At 43.7% G+C, this 23,667-nt stretch overlaps 2 protein-coding genes and 1 long non-coding RNA gene across 3 annotated transcripts; all 3 read right to left on the bottom strand.

Annotated features, from left to right (window-relative positions):
* Window positions 1-1,481: 1,481 nt before the first annotated feature.
* On the bottom strand, window positions 1,482-2,654 carry LOC124670612 (peroxidase 3-like). The gene is made up of 3 exons (XM_047207090.1): window positions 2,259-2,654; window positions 1,978-2,143; window positions 1,482-1,894 (listed from the first exon to the last, which is right to left on the bottom strand). Exons 1-3 carry the CDS (start codon window positions 2,652-2,654, stop codon window positions 1,482-1,484), a joined length of 975 nt encoding a protein of 324 aa, XP_047063046.1.
* An 8,429-nt stretch (window positions 2,655-11,083) lies between these two features.
* Window positions 11,084-11,815, bottom strand: LOC124672289 (coniferyl alcohol acyltransferase-like). Its single transcript, XM_047208543.1, has one exon. The coding sequence runs from the start codon at window positions 11,693-11,695 to the stop codon at window positions 11,084-11,086; it is 612 nt and encodes a 203-aa protein (XP_047064499.1). The 5' UTR covers window positions 11,696-11,815.
* Window positions 11,816-17,370: 5,555 nt separating this feature from the next.
* On the bottom strand, window positions 17,371-18,514 carry LOC124676187. The gene is made up of 2 exons (XR_006993546.1): window positions 18,377-18,514; window positions 17,371-18,308 (listed from the first exon to the last, which is right to left on the bottom strand). It is a non-coding gene; the product is annotated as an uncharacterized LOC124676187 (long non-coding RNA).
* Window positions 18,515-23,667: the final 5,153 nt, after the last annotated feature.

The following is a 23,667-nucleotide window of genomic DNA, read 5'->3' as shown; positions in this document are numbered from 1 at the left end:
TTGAAGGACTATTCTTATGGGAAAGTGTTGAGATGTTGAGCGGTAGTCAACCAACCCAACTTTTTGGTCCATTGCTAACTTCTTTCTTCAAAAAATGAAAGCCCACTAGGTTATACAAGGTACATATTCGGTTACATAGTTCCTATATGCGGACCAGGTCGGCGCGTACCTCGCGCCACACACCCGACCTAGTTAGGCGTTGTGCTTTTTTCCCTGTTTCTTTTTCTCAATCTTGTTTCTTTTATTTCCTATTTTTTTCTCGTAAGATTCGAAAAATGCCAAGATTTTAAAAATGTTCAAATTTGAAAGTTTTGCAGGTTCAAAAAATTATTTTTTGTAAGATGTTCAAAATTTAAAATATTCAAATTTGAGAACTTATAAATTAGAAAATGTTCAAATTTCAAATAAGTATTCAAATTTTAAAATGTATAGATTTATGAAATTATTTAAATATGAAAATATTCAAATTTTAAAACAGAGTTCACTGAAATGCCGCTAGGTCAGGAGTGTGTGACACACCGTACGCACCGGCCCAGCCGGCGTATAGGAGCTTCTATTTGGTTATTCCCATGCGGAATTCCTATTTGTCTCTCAAGGGTAGTGGTAGGGGTAGGGAAGCTTCTCATGAAGAGATTCAGTGGAAGGCTGAGCCCAATAAGGTCCATCCTCTATTGTTCATTTTTTTAGTTTTTAGTTTCTTATTATTTCCCTTTTTTGTTTTGTTTTTGTTTTTCTTCTTCTTTTTTGTTTCTAAAGAAAACTCGTTCATCTTTTGAAAGAAGTGTCCATGGTTCCAAAAAAGCAATCACCTATATCATAAAATGTTTACTTAGTTTCATAAAAATATTCACTTATATTTTACATATAGTCAAACATTTACTATATCCATGAAACAATCAATTTAGTATAGGTGAACATGTTTTTCATATCTAGGAAAACAATATTTTGGCACACTTGAACAATTTGTCAAATGCATGTACATTTATTTTTGGCATCGAGGAAATTTCTTTTTTGCAACAATTTTTTATGAGCAATTTGACTTACAAAATAAATATAAATTTTAAAATTTATTTAAAATAAAAGGTACCTCTTGTTGGGCCGCACTCGGTGTGGTCCATGAATAAGAGCTCCCATTGGGCCATTCCCGTGGACATCAAAACATCATGAGCCCACAATTTCAGTTAGGTTACGAAAACTTGACCAAAAACAAAGATTAATGAAGCAATAATTTGAAAATTCCTCTAAGAAATCAAGAAAAACAATTAATCAACACACTGAATCAAGAAAATCAATAGTACACCGTACACACACAAGAACAAACCAATGATCTTCCAAAACTGAACAAAGGAGGAAGCGTCGTTACAAGCAAAATTACTTCCGGTGCACACAGATGAAATCATTCGGCAGGAGTCATTGATGAAGAAATTAAATTCCAGGAGTCCATCGGCCAGTCCAAAACTGTCAGTTCGATTTGTGATCGATCAGTCGACGTAGATGCCGCAGGTCGCTCTGATCTCGCCGTCGGTCCCGGTGAGGACGCCAACCCTGCCCATGTTGATCATGGAAACGGCGAAGTCGGCGAAGAAGGTGTCGAGGGAGGACGCGTTGTTCATGAGACTGACGTAGGCCCCCGTGAGACTGTCGTGGCGCAGCGCGTCGTCGGAGCCGAGCAGCCCCTTGCCGGCGTACACGGACTGGAAGTAGCCCAGGTCGAACTCGTTGGTGGTGACCGCGTCCAGAGGCACCACGCTCGCATAGTTGTCCGGCGCGCACGTCGCGTTCAGACCCTCCGCGTACTCCGGCTCCATCGACGGGTCCTCGTCGCCGACGCCGGTGTAGTTGTGCACCCGGTACGAGAACGACGGGCAGTGCGCCACCCCGAGCGTGTGCGCGCCTGCAATGCATGTAATGTTTAGCTCGTAGGAGGACACGCACCACGACGCAGTGAATCGAGTAGTGAATGAGATTTGTTCGTACCGGAGAGGACGACTAGGTCCTTCATGGTGAGGTTCTTGACGGCGAAGACCTTGGTGAGAACGGTGACGTTGCCGTCGGCCGGTGGCAGGTCGCTGAGGGCATCCGCCATCATGGAGACGTTGCCGTCCCGACGCCCGGTCTCCACCAGATAATCTGGCCCTTCGCTCTGCACCACAAGAAAAAGAAGAACGCATATCAGCAAAGCAGAGCAGATCAATGGCGGACATAGAAACATATCGGAAGCATATATAAATAACAGCAATGCGAGAAGCTAGACGTACAAACTTGACGGCGTCGCGCGCAGCCATGGCCATGATGTCAGCGCAGGAGACGACGAGCGGGCAGGCGGCCTCGACCTTGACCTTGATGGCCTCGATCACCTCGTAGCCGCGCAGCGTTAGGTTGGGGTCGGCGTTCTTCTCGGCGGTGCCGTTGTTGGAGTTGATCATGATGGAGGCATCGCAGCCCCGGACGAAGCAGTCGTGGAAGTGGAGGCGGAGCAGGCCGGCGCGGACGGTGGAGTCGGCGGCGAAGACCTCCGTGAGCGCATCGCGCACAAGCGTCTCCACCCCCGGGCACGACGTGTTGTAGAAATCGTACTGCAGGTCCGCCCGCGCAAAGCTCGCCAGTAGGCTGGCCGCCACAGCGAAGATCAGGAACCTGGTGCAAGACGCCATGGCGCGATCGAGGAAGGAAGACGAAATGGATTGGATGGATGCGCTCGCTGGCGATGGATGAATGGATGGAGATGTTGCTTCATCCTGGCTATATTTATATGATCATGGAATTATGTGGATGTTCAGCCGAGTAGATGGGAATGTCGGTCAAGTAGTTGACCTTGGAGGGCAGAGTTCGTGCTCGCCATGAACGTCCTAAATGCCGGGCGTGTATGTACGTACGTGCGGGCCATTATCGCGGCAGCTCCATCTCGACCGTTTTAACAACAGAATATACACGTAGCTAGGGCCTAGGGGGGATGAACAACCACTTGAATTATCTCGGACGACATCAAAGATTGAAAAACCTAAGAGCTGCTACTTCGATGCTTTGCTAGATACTGTATGTTTAGCGGTTAACGATACTAGTCAATGTGTGTTTTGTCTGGAAAAAGCTAATAAAACGACTCAACCTCATGTGTTCGAAAAAAAAACAGAAGAACGTACAATTAGTATGAACCAGAGGGAGTAATGTTTTCAAATATGTAGCCAAAACTTGGGCCAATTTAGGCAGCACGGGTTAGTTTCCAGCCCAACTTGTCTGTCCCGGGCTTAACTGAGACGAAACGTTCAAATTTCCGGTTGCCCGTGGGATGCCCAACTGAGGATGTCAAGCATGTGCATCTGCAGTATTTTTATGAACACTCCTTTGACGAAGTTGGAGGCGTTGCCTATCAATAACCGTAGCGAACTAGCGATAGATTATTTTCTTGAGAAACTTAATCGCTATCAAGCTTTTTGATGGACTTAACTTCAATCCACTTAGAGAACTTGTTCACCATGACTAGCAGGTGAGTCATGCCTCCTCTTGCCTTTTTGAAGGGCCCAACCATGTCGAGTCCCCACACAACAAAGGGCCATGTAATGGGTATGGTTTTTAGATTTTTACCAAACACGTGAGGCTGGTTCGTGAACTTTTGACAGACGTCACACTTCCCGACTAAGTCAATGGCATCTGCTTGAGTTGTAAACCAGAAGAATCCACAACCAAACACCTTTGCGACTAACCAGCGCGAAGACCCTTGGTGACCACACTCGCTCGAGTAAACTTTCGGTAGGATCTTTGATCCTTCCTCTGGTGCTAAATAACGTAGAAATACCCTTAATGCGTTGCGTTTGTAAAGCAGGTCATCGATGATAGTGTAAGCTTTAGTGCGGTACACGACTTGCCGTGTAACGACCTCATCTTCAGATAACTCCTCCTGCTGCAAGTAGTTCAGGTACGACTTGGTCCATACCGGGATAGTGATTGCGAACAACTAGTGCTGACTCGGTGAGAGCTGCGCTAGCTGTGTCGATTGTGACTTCGCTTTGACGGACAGATGATGCAGATTCTCAACGAACACTCCTTTTTGGTATTGTACCTCTCGAAGAGCTGACTCGTGATAGTGCGTCTGTTGCCGCATTGAGTCGTCTATCCACGTGCTTAAACTCCAAACCCTAAATATCCGCCGATCTTGTCGACAACTTGACGTCAAGCCTTCATATTGGGATCCAAAGTATCCCGGGTGACGGTGCAATTCTGGACCACCGATTCAGAGTTGCTCTAGCACTCGATGCGATTGATTCCCATTGCCTTGGCCATAGAAGACCACCAAGGGGGGCTTTGTACCCATCCATGTTGTTGGTGGCCACAAAGTGTATTTGCGACACTTATATCAGCCGCTCTCCGCTTGGCGACTTGAGGACAACCCCAGCCCCTGAGCCGTTCAATAACTTGCATCCGTCGAAGAACATTGGATCTTGTGATGACTCTTGGGACTCAGTCGAGTCAACCATGGAATCACCTAGAGCTTGCGACTTGGTCACCCTCCGCGGCTCGTAGTGAACTTCTTATATCGCAATTTTGATGTCCCACTTAGCTACTCACCCAGTCACCTCTCTGTTCCGGATTATGTTGGCCAGGGAGCTGAGCTCACCACTGATATGACATGCTCCCGTAAGTAAGTAGTGTTTTGGTTTGCGTGAAGCCATGAACACCCTCTAAACCAGCTTTTGGCTGCCAAGATAGTGTTGTTTTCTTCTTTGCGATGACAATATTGATCACCCGGTTAGTCGTCGTGAGGTAGAACATCACGGGCTCATTTAGGAGCGGATCCTCCATAAATGGAGTCGTGGAGAGTTTCTTCTACAAGGTATCGAAGGCCGCTTCAGCTTCCTCATTCCAGATGAACTTGCCGGATTTCTTCAAGAGCCAATATAAGGGCAACACTTCTTCTCCAAGGCGCTATACAAAGCGTCTTACTACATCGATGCAGCCTGCGAGTCGCTCGACGTCTCTGATACACCGTGGCCTCTCCATGGTGAGGATAGCTTCGATTTTCTCCGCATTGAACTCAATGCCTTGCTCGGAGATGATGAAGACCAAGTAGCTTTCCCACGGGTACACTAAAGACGCACTTTGTAGGGTTCAACTTCTTGTTGTACCGACATAGATTGGCAAACATTTATTTCAAGTCACCGATGAGATCATCTGTCTTCTACGACTTGACAGTGATGTCGTCAACGTATGTGTGGATGTTGCGACCAATCTCCTAGTGTAGACAATGTGCATGCACTTATGGTACATGGCTCTGGCGTTCTTGAGGCCAAAAGGCATCGTTACATAGTAGAAAGCATCGTAGGGGGTGATGAAGGAGGTCTTCTATTGATACTCAGCCATCATCTTAATCTGGTGATAACACGCATCAAGAAAACATAGTAACTTGCAACCATATGTAGAATCGATTACCTTGTCGACGCGAGGTAGTGCGAACGGATCCTTGGAGCATGCCTTGTTCAGGCTCGTGTAATTGTCATCTGAGTTTTCTCCCTTGACGCATTGATTGCCATATGATTACCACGAGTCTTATCATACTTTGTGTACCTTGCGACAATTGTCTTAGGATTGTTTCGTTCAAGCTTACCTTTAAGGCTATCACATATAAAATTCCTCTTGAAGCCGATAGACATCGGATTCCTCGCTTAGTACAATTGAAATATTGTACAACTTAGACCACCTAGCGAGATACTTGCGAGTTTTTTTTGTTATGCATTTGGATGCAACGCTCGAAGTCTGCAGAAGTCGCAGGACACTTGTAAGTCACCTAGATGTTCTTGATGAAGATGCACTTCTGTTAGAGTATATCTTTGGTTATAGTTTGGTAATTTAAATTGTAGTCCAAGTCTATCTCTATTAGACTTCTACGAGTCCAAGTTTTTTACCCTATATAAACAACCCATTGAGGCCACAATCAATACTGTTGATATTCCGCAATTCTAGATGGTATCATAGTGGTTCTTTCTAAAACATAGGGTTTAGCCACTCACCGCTTCCACCGTCCCCGGGGAGATCGATCTCCATGATCTCCGCCGGGGCATCTGATCTCGTAGCTAGTTTTACTTCCAATCTATTTCATAGTTCTAGCAATTTTCGTTTTATTTTTTCCTTTTTTGCCAATTAGATCTGTCTAGTTTCTTAGCCACCCACGTCTAATCTGCCGGTGCAATAAACTAGCTAGCTCAAGCAAGTCAACGCTGGTCGGTGACTCTACAATCATCATCTCCATGAGCGGACGAACGTCTACATCAACAATCCGTTTTGAGTCATGCTCTACGTCTACTCTACCACATCGACACCCGGCTGATCTACATCGAGCACTCAGACTCCGATATGCGGCACGTTGAGGCCACAATCAATACAGTTAATATTCCACAATTCTACAACTTCATGTGTCTCTACGAGCGAACCCTCTTGGCGGGCGAACCGAAGATCCACGTGCGCGCAGAGTTCTTCATCATCAATGGCATGTAGCGAGTTAGGATTGCCAAGATCACGTCTTGAATAGACATGGCGATCTGTTAGTTTTTCCACTAGGAAATGGGGTTTCGGAACAGTGCTTCTATTGACTGGAGTTTGCTGGATCGGTGGTATTCGGTTGTGCGCGCCCATACTTTTATTCTGACCGTTTGGTTTTGGAGGGTGCTGCGCGAAGCTCTTTTCTGTGTTGACACCAAGTGGCAACTGATCCATGGTGAAGTAAGAAGAAGAGAATATCATGCATGCCGGATTTGGAGGACTAGCTAATGGAGGTTCAAGTATTTGCGATGTTGAGGGGCTTGCTTGGTGTTCTAGGCTTTGCAACAGTGGTATGAAAGTGGGGGCGGTAGCACTTGTGAAGTTTGGAGTCTTACCTTTCAGGGTGAAAACCCAAGGTCTGACCTTAACTAGTTGTGCCTGACAATGTCCTTGTTGAAGGTATTGTTTTGAGAGCGGAGACCATCTTCAGGGTGAAAACCTAAGATCTTTGATTGGGCGACGATAGCGCTGGTGCACTGTTCCCTTCTTGGAGGCGTTGCTTTTGAAGAGTCTGAATTTCAGGTGTTGTCTTCGTGGTGGATGTATACTGTTGCTAGGACTGGGATACTGTAGCGGAACTTTTATTTCTTAGTTTTCTTTTTCTCTTTTTTAGCTGTGTGCATCCGTAATGTTATTAGGACAGAGACTGAATGTAATTGGTATCTTCTGATATTAATATATTCCATTTATGAAAAAAGGAAATGGGGTTTCCCTGCCATTGTATTTTTCAGTGTCCTGGGGATGTTTGAACTTGTCCGGGAATCGTTCTTCTAGGATTGTAGGGATGAAACACTTTGTTCCTAGGTATGCTTAGTTCACAACCCGGCGACTATCGAGAGTATCTAGAAAGTCGCGATTGGATGCCACGCTCCACGCGGTTTCCGTCCAATGTCTCATGCTCTCTCTGTAGCCGTTCCAGCTTCACATCGTGATTCACGTCTCATGTAGTTGGACACAACAGGTCTAAGGAGATTGTTACACCAGTCTTCACGTCGTGATTCACAACACGCTAGGTTGCCACCAGGGCGGTTTCCTTCGTTGATGTGATCCGCTGTCGCCAAGTTAGATTGTTCCCGTTGAACAGCGGCAATTACCAAGAGTGTCTGGGCGTGATGGACTCTTGCTTTGTTGATCTAACCCTTAAGCATGTTGGAGAGCCTCCACCATGAGGCCTTGTTTACTTCTCTCGTATTTTTTCCCCAATGGGTATGGAGATGGAAGGGGATTTGGTGTTCACCCAATCCCCTTAAATACCCTTCCCAAAAAATACACTAGTATGATGGAGAGTTTTTGATTTAGGCAAAAAATATGGAGATGGGAGGAGATATCTCCGGGATTATGTCGTTCAAAACCGGAGAAGTAAACGGATTAGTGGGGATTTTCCGGGATGCGAAATAATTCCCTCTCATCCCCATAAATACCCTAGAAGTAAACAAGGCTTGAGCATGTTGGCCATGGGTGTGGCATAGTGATCTGCGGGGATCTCGAGCCTGCTCGCACCTTGATCTGAGGGAGGGGTGTCCATTGTGTTGCTCTGGATGGCGACTAGCTTACCATCGTTGCCAAGAGGGCCATCTCCGTTGTTTATCGCAGGTGCACCTCCTATGTCACCGTTTCCTGCGGGTTGCTCTTTGCGACCCATGTTGGCATTTGGTCGAGTCGATGTGCCTGCGCCTGCTGCAACCCATGGGCGAGCAAAATTTGCATAGGGGCAGGTCGGATGGACGGTACGTAGACCTCGACTTACTATGATAATATGAGATCCACTGAAATTCCAAGATCCTGTGGGTTGCTGCTTTCGCGCTAGACGCTCGATGAACTACTGTAGTAGTAAGAAACACACGTTTTGAAGCTATGGTTTAATATGTCAAATATTGTTTTGATTGTATAATTTTAAATTTTGACTGTATTTGGAAGCCATATAATTTAATTAAAACATAGGATAATTTCTACACCGAAACCGGCACAAAGTCCATTTGAAGGTATCTATATCCGACTTAAAAAAATCCGCGAACAAAGATATCCGATTACAAAGTGGTGCTGATACAGTATATGATATCGTATAACAAATAGCATGCAGATATGGACTATCCAAAATTTAATAAGGATAGTCCGAAGGTTTTTAACCGGATAATCCAATTTTTTAGTCAAAAGCTAATCAATCTTACAAGTTAGTAGCTATTAAGTTACTAAATTTATTTGGAAAGCATGTTTAGCTCTAAATTTCTATTAATAATTGAGTTTTAGTGCATTATGTCTCTTTTCTTTACTACACAAGATCCAAAGTTTGAATCTCTCGCAAGATTTGCAAAGACTATACATATCTACTGATGAGAGCATATATTCGATTCTTTTTTATTTCCGATCGGAGTCCCCTTCCCCCAACACACACCTATTTTAGATTCGAATCCATAGTCCATATATCCGTAGTGGAATCCGAAACTGATCAATATCCGCTTCGATCCAAAATTGATCTGATCCGATCCGTTTACATCTCTACATGCTGCTAATATGAGTTCGGTTGAATGTTTAGCTATAGATCTCCGCTAAAAGTATTTCGTTGATAGATTTCTCTTCAGGTTCAAATCTGGATGCTAAAAAATTGCGTAATTGGATAATCTCATCCGGATCATTAGCTAAAAAAACTTGCACATGGTTCTAGGGAAAATTTTGAATTACAAAGAAAAGTATCATTTTGTTTGCTCAACCCAACGGCCATCACCGTGGCTACCAATTTCTCAAAGCAGAATCGTGAGTAAACCGAGGAACGGAATCACAACATCGTCATGATCACCGATCCTTGATCAATTCATCAAATGAGCAAGCTATGACCCGATGAATGAATGAAAAGAGTCACACATAATTAAGTAAAATCATATTTTTCTTATGTTAGCTGTATGGATATTTAAAATTTAGGTTCCATCTTACGTTTCTTACCCGGGCCCTAAATTTCTGGAGACAGCCCTGCCTCTAGAAATGAAAAATACTACGCCCTTTGTTCTTGAGTGCAAGGCCACTGTCCAAAATTTATTTTTCATGTATACAACAACATGAAAAAATGATTAGATTTCCACCTCAAGATACTAATTAATGTGAATGTTGCATGCAACCATAGATAAGGAGACACCACATAGTTACATAGAAGAACGCCGAGGGAGTAAAATTCGTGGATGTGCGGGTTTGTGTCAACTTGATTTGTTCATCGAGATTCGTATGAGCATAAACAAATGGCGGAAAGATCGTGATTTTGGAGCTGCTACCTTTTTTTTAGATAAACTTTGACCAAAAAATTGAGGAACAAATCTTAGCTAGTACATTGTACGTAACTGTAATTACTTCCTCCGTCCCAGTTTGCAAGGCAAAGTTTTCAAATATCTTGGCCCAAGGTGAATTCTCATTGGCTCTAAATTTCCACGTAAAAACGTTAACATCTGCGCTGCAATTAATTGGAAAATTAAAAAGAACTTTATTTTCTACCCTTTAATTCATTTTTACTCCCATATTAAATGCAAATGATGCATGCAAAGTACTAATGAACATGCAAAAACTGAAACAGTTTCACACATGGTGCATGCAAAGTACTAATGAGCCTCGTTTTACACAGTGGGATAAAGGAGGAGTCTTTTGCATGCAATAATGAATCAGTGTTACTCCCACATTAAATGCAAATGTGCCTAGGAGGTGAGGCATTTTGGGACAAATATTTTTTGAAACTTTGCCTTGCAAACTGGGACGGAGGGAGTAGCATTATTGAATTGATATTAGAAAACACATTCTAATAATTTTATATATCAACATATTTATATATAGTTAGAGTAATTTTTAGTTAAAGAAAAACGCGAAAAACGAAGAAGTTTTATTTATTTAAATAGTGGTACTAGTATTTATTGTTGCCTCTGGGAAATAAATTCTCATAACTGCGGAACGCAAATAGAGGCGAGATCCCTGGCAAAATGAGATGCGATCAGACTGCTCATAGTGGGAGTAACATAGCTAGTAACATCACACATCTCAAGGCATTTTGGTGACATGGCTTGCTAATAAATGATGAAAGAGAGTGAGGTGGTAACTAGCTATGTTACCATAACATCACACACCCCAATGCAAGATGAGTCTACAAGATAATAAATAACATGATGCATGTCACCACATATAAGTTACTACCCACTATGAAGATGGTAACCTAGACTAGTAACATGACATATGTTACTAGTCTAAGTTACTTCCCACTATGACCAGTCTCAGAGCCGGCTGGCTCTACTATTTTTTGCTCCCGCAACGAGGCCGAGGTACTCCGCGGTTAGAGGCTTGAAGATGTGCTGCTCGTCAGAGTCGAAGGCAGCCGCAAGGCTCGGCCAAATGGACATGCCGAAGAACCAGCAGGAGCTGCCGGGGCGCGCGACGATCTTCACGAAGCCGGAGCTCAACCTCCCCCAGTCCATCTCCTTCTCCTCCTCCTTCTCCACCTCCATCTCATCCAACCACGTCACCAAGGTGGCTTGGCCGAAACCAAAGTCAGTGTCGAGACGAAATGACGCCAGCGACGTGACGCTCAGCACCGGGCTACCCACCCACCCCGACAGTCGCCGTCTCGACGTACTTCGCCGCACCCTTGCTCCACCCAGTCCAGCAGCTCCTGGAAGTGCTCGTCGTTAACCGCCGACTTGATTGACTCACGCACCATCGACGCAACTCCCGGGAGCGGCAACCGCCTGATCCCTTCCATGCTCGCCTCCGCCACCGCATACGTTATGACGTTCCCGACGTAGTTGCGCATCGCCGCCGGGGCGGCGGTGGTGAGACGCCGGCGCCGGCGCCCGTCAACCCACCAGCCCATGCGACATTTCTCGTCGGACGAGCCCACCACGGCAGCGAACACCTTCCATATGTACGCACACACCGCTTCCAGAAGGGTTGCGCGGCCGCCCGCCTGGGCGCGAAGCATGGCGAGGTCCTGCTCCTCGACGTAGTAGGTACGCCCGACCTTGGAGACACTAGCCGTCAGGGCGTTGACAAGACGCTCACGCTCCAGCGGCATGAACAATTTCCCCACCGAACTGCTGTAGGTCGGCGGTGCGCGAGGGCGGAACACCGAGCAGTCGAGGTTCGGCGCCGCGGCAATCATCCCGGACCGCGCGAGCTCGGACCACGCGTTGGCGATCATTGACAGCGCACACCCGTCAACGACTAAGTGGTGGCTGCCCCAAACCACGGCGAACCCGTCGCAGGCGAAAGACGCCAGCTACAACGACAGCATGACGTCAGCGCCGTATTGAACGGGGACACCTATCCTCAACAGGGACGTCCCCTCAACAGGGACACGTCCATGTCACCGTAGTCCAGGCTCGCCAGCGCCACAGCGACCTCGCCAACCACGAGCTCCGCTCCAAGGTCTCGAGTTTGAATTGTCGAACGTGTGGTTTAATTTAATCTAAAATTATTGGTGCCCCCTTAGCCCTTGTAAAGCTTCATGTGCCTACCTTCGAGTTCCAGGTGTTGAATTTCTCTTCTGTCAAACACGAGGATCGATGTTAATGTGTGTATAATTGGATTGCATATAGCCCCTTTCATATAAGCTTGTAACTTTCTTATTAATTGTGTTGTGCCTTTGCGACTCAGTCGGCCTGCACTTCTAACTTTTGGTTGCGTTTTCTACTGCATAAGTTTAATATAGTTCCTTATTGGAATGTGGATTTTTGACTCAACCTTGTTGAAACAGTATTTGGAAAAATAAAAAAAGGTTCCATTCCATTTAAACAAAGTGGTTGTGAATATAAAATAGTCTGGTTTAACTTTTAGATCAAACTCAGAGCATATCTGACATGTTGGATATCAAATGGACGGTAGATAGGTAGGCAAAGTAACCCAAGCTTATTCTATGGATTTGATGGTACCTGTTTTTCTATGTAGCTAAGGAAAGAATGACCTAGATGCGGCTATACTTATGTATGGTTCCTGATGCTAACTGTTTGGTTCTTGCAGAATAGCATGATCTTCAACTCAAATGAACATAGTGCTTCACCATAGGCTAATTAATAATTGTGCTTCACCGTATGTTAATCTCCCCTGATTCTTTGTGTGCACAAGTTTTGAAGGCGAAGTATTATCCCAACTACACTATTCTGCAAGCAAAACCCACGGTTGGTATGTCCTACACCTTCAGAAGTATTCTCCGTGGTGTTGAATTGTTAAAGGAGGGTTTAGTTTGGAGAATTGGTGATGGATCCAATGTGATTGTCTGGGATGATCCGTGGCTGCCACGGGATGGAGCTCTAAAGCCAATCACCCCGAGAAGGCAATGCATTTATACAAAAGTTAGTGAGTTGATCAGTCCAATTACTAGCCAATGGGATGTGCAATTGGTTACTGAAAATTTCTGGAAAATAGATGCAGATATAATCCTATCTATACCTATCAGAGAAGAGTTAGAAGATCTTCTTGCATGGCACTATGATAGTAAGGGAATTTTCACGGTAAAGTCAGCGTATAAATCATATGTCCAGGATAGAGATGGACCGCAGCAGTCGTCTTCTGGGGATCCATCAAACACTTTACAATGGGAGAAAATCTGGAAACTGGCATGTACACCAAAAATACAACAATTTGTGTGGAGGTTTGCCCATACTAGTCTTCCTCTGAAACTGAATATAAAAAGAAGAGGAATGGATTGTGACACCAGGTGTGTTTGTTGTCAGAGGCTAGATGAAGATGGAGCGCACCTTTTCTTGAGATGCAAAGAAGTAAAAAAGATATGGAATGATCTGAACTTAAGGGAGGAACGTCAATTGCTATGTACCTGTCCAGATGCAAAGGAAGTAGTACACCAGATGCTAAAAATGGGAGAAGAAAAAGTGTGCTAATTGCATGTATGATGTGGAGATGGTGGACAAACAGAAATAAAATCAATGCAAAAGAGAAAGTAGGAGGACAAGAAAACGTGGTGGCCCAAACCAGATTCTGGGCGGGAGAATGCAAAGTGTTTTGCAGCAAGGTATGCCCTGTAGAGACAAAAGAATGGAAGACGCCGTCAGGTGATCGCCTCAAAATCAACATCGACGGTGCGTTTGCTGCATCAACAAGGACAGGTGGATGGGGTTTTGCAGTCAGGGACAGTACTGGTCAGATCAGGGGATCGGGAGCAGGAGCTCTCCGCTACGTTGCGAGCGCGGCACAAGCTGAAGCACATGCTTGCGAGCAAGCAGCGCGTGCCGCTGCTGACTGGGGAATGGTTGATGTGATCCTAGAATCAGACGCGCAGAACCTTGTCCGAGCCATGAGGAGTACATAATTTGACAGAACACCTGAAGGAGTGATCTATAGGGATATACGCCTGTACATGCAGCTCCATTTCAACTCGTATGAGTTCTCCTATGTACCACGTACGTGTAATACTCTAGCTCATTCCCTTGCTGAGTACGGTGCGAGCCGGCAGGACATGAAACTGCTTTGGCCGGAATCGCTGCCGAATGATGTACCTTTGTGTGTGACCAGTGCTTCTGCTGGATCAGTTCAGTAATGGAATCAAGTGTTCCATATCAAAAAAAAAAAGATCATGCTATCTATTTTTCGTTGGGAATATGGTATGCACTTACTAATTTCCATAAATAATCTTATGCACTCTGTCCCACTACGTGAAGAGATGCAAACGAGTTGAGTTCGAGTAACTCAGCTCATCTCGTCTCAGAATTCGGGCAAGCTCTGATTGAGTCGAGCGGAAGGTTGAGCCTCATGTTGGCTCACACTGAGTGTACTGATATCCAGCTAATTTAATCAAAAATGGATAAGAAAGTTTTCCATATTTGATTAAAATCTCAACCGAGCGGCAAAACCTCCTACCAAACCCTAACAACTGGGAGTTTTATTGATAAATGATCCTTATTACTGAAAAGGTTTTACAGCAGCATTAGGCCTGGCCACTGCTTAACTACGATGCACACATCTGCTCAAATCCAAACATATCAATCGTAAAAGGCATAATAATACAAGCAATTTTCTCAGCTGTAAAGGTAGACCCGGAATTTTATGTACAAGTTTTTGAACTATAGAACATGCGAACCGAATTTGGTTGTGATTATGACTTGATATGACTCTAGGCCCTAGATTCCTGAACAGAGGCACTGTAGCCAGACTCAAAATCAAAATCTCAGTTGAGCAGCACAACCTCCAGCCAATTAAATCCCTAATATTTCAGAAGCGTTTTTTGAATTGGATTTTGGAGAACATGGGGGTAACTGATTTTGTTTGTAACGATGATGGCTTGATGTGACCGCTGGCCTTAACTGCCAGAGCATAGGAACTGGTACTTAGCAAGGTCTACCGTCTTTATATTATTACTAGAACATGAAAGCGCGCATTGCCGCGCCCGTCCATCTTTAAAACCACTAAATAAAGGAAGGACAATGCTTCGAATTGTTGCTTGGAGAATTTAATACCACAAATGTTACACTGAAAGGCTATACACTGAACTTCTCCAAATGACTGTCAAACGATGATATAAATATTGCATCTAGTTAAGTTCTTTATATGATGAAGCTCAGTAATAATAACTTCTATTTTTTTATAAAATAGTCAACATGTTTCATTCATATGTCAAACACTTGGTGAAAAGCTTAAGCCATGATAAAATAGCCAACATGTTTCATTCATATGTCAAACATGTTTCATTCATATGTTTCACAATAAATTAAGTAACCAGAGAAGTCCATCTCTGATTTTGTTTCATGACAAATCACAAACAAATTACATGTCAAACACTTGGTGAAAAGCTTAAGCCGTGATGGGTTAGTGAGGTGATCACATCAAACTTTATTCAGACCACAAACAAAATCTTTCTAGGCACCTTTGTCTTCAGCTCATATTTCTCATTCCAGTATACAGTATAGCCAGAAGGCTACCAAAGATAGTACCATTTGAATACATGCTCTTCCATCCTAGTGCATGCGACATGTTGTGATCACAATAAAGGGTAAGCATGTGAAATATGAACAAACTTCTCAGCTGGACCATGCCAGTTCGGACCTCGGATGAAAAACAACACCATTTTTTGAGGAAACTACAGCAGGATAGGCTCCTAGTGCTCTTAAATTTATAAAGGGAAAGAGTTACAACATATTAAAAAGTCCCATTTCGGGATCCTACATTTTTTAGACTTACATTCTAAGCTCTCTTATAAAGGAATCTATATTATTTCTACAGTCAGGCTTGATCCTAGGCCTTAAAAAATCTGGATCCAAAGTAAATTGGGCCAGCCATGAAACAACGAAGACATCTATCTGCTTTAATATTTTTTCATGTAATGGTTGTTTCCATTACATGAACCCAATACAAGAAGAAAGGCTCCGACCATCTTGCAGCAGGTACCGAGATTCTATTGCTTAGATCCAAGTGCATGTTCCACGAAAGAAAAGCAATACCATTACATTAATAACTACCTGTAAGAACAATTCAAAATGCATTATGCATAAATGAAGCAGAAACATAACATTGTAAACTACTCAAAATGCATGATGCATAAATGAAGCAGAAACATACCATTGTAACACTGTGTGATTATCAAAAGATGCATCAGGGCAATGAAAACTACTCCTAAATAAGTTTCAAACTCCCTCTCATCAGTATAATGTACCCCATAGTCATACGGGAAAAACATGTAAATTAAGAGAAACTTTTGTGTAATAAAAGGGAACGAAATAGTGCAGACAGGCTAGCATGGACTATACAAGACTATTACTAAAGATTTGATGATACCAGGAAATCCAAAATATATCACAGATAAATTAGACTTGAAAGCAGGTCAGAAGGGAGAATCCAAACTAAGCTATATCTAGCTTCTTAAGATATACGGGTTGAGCATATAAAACAATATTGGCAGTGAAGGAAGACAACTAAATATACTGGTACACATAAAACATGCTATTAGATATGGCACTAAACCCGTTGAAAAATCTAACCATTTGAATTTAGGAAGTACAAGGCCACGGTTTATCAAAAAAATCAAAATATTTTTTTACTATTTGATTATATTTAATTGTCTCTCAATACCTATAATTTGCCACATATGTCGGTTCATCCTGTTGAAATTGGATGGGGTAGATGCACACATGTCAATGAGTCATGAAGTCAGGGCTGAGTGACCGATTTGTAAGACGAGCGGGAAAAAATGATAATTTTTATAGTTGAAACATAAACATAAGGTTAGAAAGTTTTGTTCCAAATCCTGGGAGCATATTGTTCAAAAAAAACATATTTGAAAAACCATTTCTACCAACTATACTGGGTTCAGTTGAGAAAAATGTAAATTCTACACAACTCAAGGCAGGAGTGCCGACACTTGTAACTTGTTTGCTTCTCCAGTAATCTCGTGCTGCACCAAGAAAGATAATAAGACAGTAAAGAATCCGGCCCAACAAGTGTTTTGAAATAGTTTGGGTAAACTTTCAGACAGAACAAAATTATTTCACTTCTGCTACTTCTTCCCATGACGTTATCTCCAAAGTTTTTTCCTGAGTGGCAAAACTGTAATCTCAATGATAAATGAATGTCAATGATCGAATGACATGTGCTAGTCCTACACATGAGATACATAATAAGACTCTTCTTATTATTGGCATTATTTCAACTCCAAATTTCCAAAGTATGACCAGAGCAGCTAATATATTTATTTAATAACAATGATCTGCAGGCTTATTGTACTTACATCAAACAGCTTCTCTACAGCAACTTAAAAACTCCAGCACAAATCGTTCAATTAAATATTTAATTGGTTACTGATTTAATATCAAGAAGAAGATCCATACAATCAGTGACCTTCAGAATAGGTAAGATAACAAGAAGTAGATAGAGAACATGTAATACAGAATCTTATGTACCTTGTTAGGAATATTAACGCAAACTTGCAAAGGATAGATGAGTCGAGCGTGAGTTGAGTTCTCAAACGTGTCCAAGGGTGCAGACTTGTAAATGAACTGCAGGCATAACTCCACTCTAATGCACAACCACAATGGCGATGAGCAAACAGAAAAGAAAAGTTGCGAGCTTCAAGCTCTTGATCGGCCGGAATTACATTAGGCGGCAGGTTGGACGAAAGAGTTCTAGTACTGTTCCTGCCCCCATTATCTTATTTACTATTCCTGCATCCACCGTGCTTCCAGACGACCTTAAGAATACCCTTCCAAGAGCTGGGCATTTGTAGAATTGCTCAACACAGATTGATCCATCTAGCGTAACCTGACACAAAGTAAGAAGATTACAAGAATGCACTCTATGCAGTTTCAGCCGCAATGATGCGACCTCAAGGTATATAACTTAACAAAGCTATCTGTTCACAAGGATCAGAGCTCAGTCTATGTGGTTTGTTCAGTTTAGTTGCAAGATAACTTGAAGGTAGTGTGCAGCCAACCCAACTTTTTTTCTTTTTGCCTCCAACACCATGGGCAGCTCCCTGATGAAGTCAGTAGCACCATTGATGTCATATCGATCGCTTGATGTAGAAAGTTGGCGAGAGGGCCTGGAGAACCTTCAGGACATGTGGTCCCTCATCCTATGCCGTCTGATCCAGCAGAAGGGGCTACGACTATGCTCAAAAACTTCCGTTAAAAGAGAGGGACGAGCAGTACCTGCGCGGGGAAAGTCATGGACGGCGTCGACGAAGTGCGGAAGATATGGCCGCCGAGCTCGATGTGGATGACGATTCTGGTAGCCATAGTCCGATAAAATTGTCATATCGAACGGCATCAACGCTCAAAATCGAGATCGGGAGAGGGACACCTTCAGTATGGCTGAAATTACACCGAGAAATCGTGAAAGTTGCGGCTGAAATTGAGGCGCAAGAACGTGAATTTCTTACCTACTCCCCCTGTTCATCCTGCTATGGTAGTACGCGCCGCAGGCGGAGGAACAACAGCGGCGCAGGCGGAGGACGATCTGGAGATTACCGGAGGAGAAGAAGCGTCCCAATCGTAGGGGAAGGAGAAGAAGATTTTTTTTTTCCTTCGACTGCTATGTTTGAAGCCCAAATGCATAGGCCTTAAACCGTTTCAGGGCCCAAGTTTTGTGCTGCTACCTAACTAAATTTTGGGAGTAGCGGCCCTAAAACGAAGATGGGCCTAAAGGACGACAAAAGGCCTTTTTAACGGGAAGGAACGGACGTTCGGGAACGAGATGCCCGTTCGGATCGGTAAGAACGATTTGGTCCGTCAGATCGTCCGATCGAACGGCTGAGAGCCTGAAATCGCTGTGAGAGCTCCCTAGTAGTTCCATTATACTGTTAACTAATTATATTATATTACTTGGACCATAGCCATATTTGGAATGAAATCTCAGTCGGGCGGCAAAATCTCCCACCAATTCTGAAATATTTCAAATGCATCTTTTAATAGGTTAAGAAGATAGATCATGATCATGGTAGTAGCACATTTTCAACGTGATGATGATTTGATGTTGCACTTGGGCTTGAACATAAGTACTAGTACGGTCTCACAATTTTTTATCATTATACTTTGCAAGATCTAACGGATGCACCAATTTCAGAGATAGATCATGATCATGGTAACACATTTTCAACGTGATGATGATTTGATGTTGCACTCGGGCTTGAACAGAAGTACTAGTACGGTCTCACAATTTTTTATCATTATACTTTGCAAGATCTAGCGGATGCGCCAATCTTAGAGATAGATCATGATCATGGTAACAAATTTTCAACGAGATGATGATTTGGTGTTGCACTCGGCCTTGAACAGAAGTACTAGTACCGTCTCACAATTTTTTATCATTATACTTTGCAAGATTTAGCGGATGAGCCAATTTCAGAGATTGATCATGATCATGGTAACAAATTTTCAACGTGCTGATGATTTGATGTTGCACTCAGGATTGAACAGAAGTACTAGTACGGTCTCAAATTTTTTTATCATTATATTTTGCAAGATTTAGCGGATGCGCCAATTTTAGAGATAGATCATGATCATGATACTGACCGATATTCAACGTGACGATGATTTGATTTTGCGCTCGGCCTTGAACAGAGGTACTAGTACGGTATGAAAATTTTATATCATTATACTTGGACCGTAGCCAAATTCAAAATCTCATAGCGGCAAAACTTCCCGCCCACAAAATACAAATATTTCACATGCTTCTGAATTCCCATTCTACCCCTGTGAAGATGACAGCAATGTCCATGTATAAGTCGGCTGGTGGGGGGCCGGCCCATCATTTTTCTATCACCACCTCCATAGCCCCGGAAACCCTCCGAAAAAAATCATTTCCCTCACTCTCTCCTCTGAGACCACCCACCGGAACTTCCCAAGCCCCTCTCTCTCCCACTTCCACGACCACCGCACCGGAACATCCCCGCCGTACTTCCCTGGCCTACCCGAGGTCGCGCGATCCTCCTCATCCGGTTGTCTGCCGGAGCCGCTTCATCGATGCTGTCATCAACCGGACCGGATCATCCACGCCGAACCTTAAGTGCGTCGGCAACTCGATCTAGCCAAATTGTTATTTATTTATTTTTTACTTTCAGGTTGGAAATAATGTTGTCAAATATATTTATGTATGTGCTATATTTAATAAACTAGCATAGTGGCCCTCGCAATGTAGCATGAAATAAAATGAAAATAAAAAATAAAATAAAAAAGGCATGTCGCATCTAACGTGGCCTTTGGTATACGCCTACCACCGGCAAGCTTTTGTTGGTGGGCGGAACTGGGCCCCACGTGACAGTCATCGATGCTGAGAGGTATGGTTTTGCTGATGGACACGCTCAGCATAATGGCACGTATGTTTATGTTTTGTACGAGAAACTTCGTACACACCCACATGTATGGCGAAGGCTGTTTTGAATGTCTTGGCATGTCTGCATGTATGCCGTATGCCGGTGACCCCTATATTGTGTCACATGTTCGTGTTTTAAACATAACATAAAGACAATTTTTGTAGCCACATGAATGGATATTGATTATATCAATTTGTCTAGGAACTCCTACCGTTGTATATGTTGAGAGCCTCTAATGTGTATCGACATACACCTACCACCGTCAAGCTTTCATTAGTTCAGCAAAATTGTACGGCCACGTGGCAGGAATCTGTTGGAGATATGCCCAAGAGGCAATAATAAAGTGGTTATTATAATATCTTTGTGTTTTTTATAAATGTTTGCATACCATGCTATAATTGTATTAACCGAAACATTGATACATGTGTGTTATGTAAACAACAAGGAGTCCCTAGTAAGCCTCTTGTATAACTAGCTTGTTGATTAATGGATGATCATGGTTTCGTGATCATGAACATTGGATGTTATTAATAACAAGGTTCTGTCATTGGTTGAATGATATAATGGACACACACCCAAATGAGCGTAGCATAAGATCAAGTCATTAAGTTCAATTTGCTAAGCTTTCGATACATAGTTGCCTTAGTCCTTCGACCATGAGATCATGTAAATCACTTACACCTGAAGGGTACTTTGATTACATCAAACGCCATTGCGTAAATGGGTGGTTATAAAGATGAGATTAAGTATTCAGAAAGTGTGAGTTGAGGCATATGGATCAATAGTGGGATTTGTCCATCCTGATGACGGATAGATATACTCTGGGCCCTCTCGGTGGAATGTCGTCTGATTAGCTTGCAAGCATATGATTGGATCATAAGAGATGACATACCGTGGTACGAGTAAAGAGTACTTGTCGGTAACGAGGTTGAACAAGGTATGGAGATACCGATGATCGAACCTCGGACAAGTAAAATATCGCGAGACAAAGGGAATCGGCATCGTATGTAAATGGTTCAATCGATCACGAAGTCATCGTTGAATATGTGGGAGCCATTATGGATCTCCAGATCCCGCTATTGGTTATTGCTCGGAGAGGAGTCTCGACCATGTCTGCATAGTTCGCGAACCGTAGGGTGACGCGCTTAAGGTTCGATGTCGCATAAGTAGATTTGAATATGGTATGGAGACGAAGTTTGTTCGGAGTCTCGGATGGGATCCAGGACGTCACGAGGAGGTCGGAATAGTCCGGAGAATAAGATTCATATAAGGGAATTTGATTTCTAGGTTTCGAAAAGTTCGGGATTTTTCCGGTGGATGACCGGGAAGGTTCTAGAAGGTTCCGGGGTCCCACCAGTGGGCCCACGACCCTAGGAGGCCTAGCATGGGCCGAGGGGGTGCTCCCTAGCCTAATGGGCCAGGGGCACATGCCCCTCAAGGCCCAGCCGGCCAACCCCTAGGGTTTTCCTAGGGGGGGATCAACTTGGGGGGGAGGAAATCTCTCTCCCCCCACTTGGCCGCCGCCCCCCTAACCCTAGATGGGAAAGGGGGCCACCCCACCGAGCTGGCCCCCTATATAAAGAGGGGAGGGGGTGGCCGGCCACCCATCCCATCATTGTCCCCTCCTCTGGCCGCCTCTCTCCCCCACCATACGCTGCTCTGGCTTAGGCGAAGCCCTGCAGCTTTTCTTCCTCCACCACCACCACCATGCCGTCGTGCTGCTCGAACTTGGAGGAGATCTACCACACCTCCGCTGCCCGCTGGAACGGGGAGAGGAAGGGCTTCATCGACACCGTACGCGCGACCGAGTACGGAAGTGCTGCCGGATTGCAGCACCGGGGACGATCGTCTACACCAACAACGAGATTAATCTCGTAAGCTTTGGAATCTTCGAGGGTTAGTCTCATCTCCATCTCGTTGCTTCGATCTTGTAGATTAGATCTTGTTGTGTTCCATAGATTAGATCTTGGATTTATTCGTCTTTGCGGTAGGAAACTTTTTGTTTTCTATGCAACGAACCCCTTCAGTTGTATCAGAGCCATGTCTATGCATAGATCTGTTGCACGAGTAGAACACAATGGTTTTGTGGGCGGTGATGCTTTTGTTGCTTTAGTTTGTGTACTTTGCATCTTGCGGGATGGTGGGATGAAGCAGCCCAGGCTAACTTTACATGACCACGTCTCATGAGACTTGCTCCACGCTAGACATGCAACTTGTATTGCATAAGTGGCTTTGTGGGTGTCTGTCTCTCCCACCATAGTGAAGATTAAAATTTGCACTTCTATTGTCAACACTAGTATCACCGTTGTGGTTCATGTTCATAGGTAGATTGGATCTTACTCGAAAACCCTAAACCACGTAAAATATGCAAACCAAATTAGAGGCGTCTAACTTGTTTTTGCAGGGTTTGGTGATGTGATATGGCCATGATGTGATGATGATTATATTTTATGTATGAGATGTTCATTGTTGTATTATGGCAACCGGCAGGATCCTAATGGTTGTCTTTAATTTTTGTTAAAGACCTGCGTGTCTATTCATCATGTAATAGCTTTATTTCAAGTAGTTGTTATAGTAGCTATAAGTGATGGACAACCATGAAGCGGCGCCATCGACCTTGACGCCATGCTGGTGATGATGGAGATCATGTCCGTGCTTTGGAGATGGAGATCAAAAGCACAAGAAGAAAGGCCATATCATATCACACATTGTGAATTGCCTGTGATGTTAATCCTTTTATGCATCTTATTTTGCTTAGATCGTGACGGTAGCATTATAAGATGATCCCTCTCACTAAATATCAAGATAATAAAGTGTTCATCCTTAGTATGCACCGTTGCTAAGACTTGTCGTTTCGAAGCATCTCGTGATGATCGGGTGTGATAGACTCTAAATGTGCATACAACGAGTGCAAGCCAGATTTGCACACGCGGATACTAAGGTTGCCTTGACGAGCCTAGCATGTACAGACATGGTCTCGGAACACGGGATACCGAAAGGTAGAGCATGAGTCATATGAATGATATGATGAACACTTTGAGTGTTCGCCTTTGAAGCTACATCTTTTCTCGTGAAGATCGGACTTGGTGTAGTAGATTTGGTTCGTGTAATCACTAAGACAATGCGAGGGATGTTGTTTTGAGTGGGAGTTCACCTAGTTAATTTAAGAATTAAAATTGAACTCATTTTATCATAAACTTAGTCTAAACTCTTTGCAAATATGTTGTAGATCATGGCGCCCCCTCCATCAATTTTAACCAGTTCCTAGAGAAAGAAAAGCTTAAGAGCAATGGTAGCAACTTCACTGACTGGTTCCGTTATGTGAGGATTTTCCTCACTGGTGGAAGCCGGCAATATGT

This window comes from Lolium rigidum, chromosome 7 (assembly GCF_022539505.1).
Source record: "Lolium rigidum isolate FL_2022 chromosome 7, APGP_CSIRO_Lrig_0.1, whole genome shotgun sequence".
NCBI lineage: Eukaryota > Viridiplantae > Streptophyta > Magnoliopsida > Poales > Poaceae > Lolium > Lolium rigidum.
Note: the sequence above shows the minus strand (reverse complement) of the source record. Positions and strands in the feature narration are given on the sequence as shown.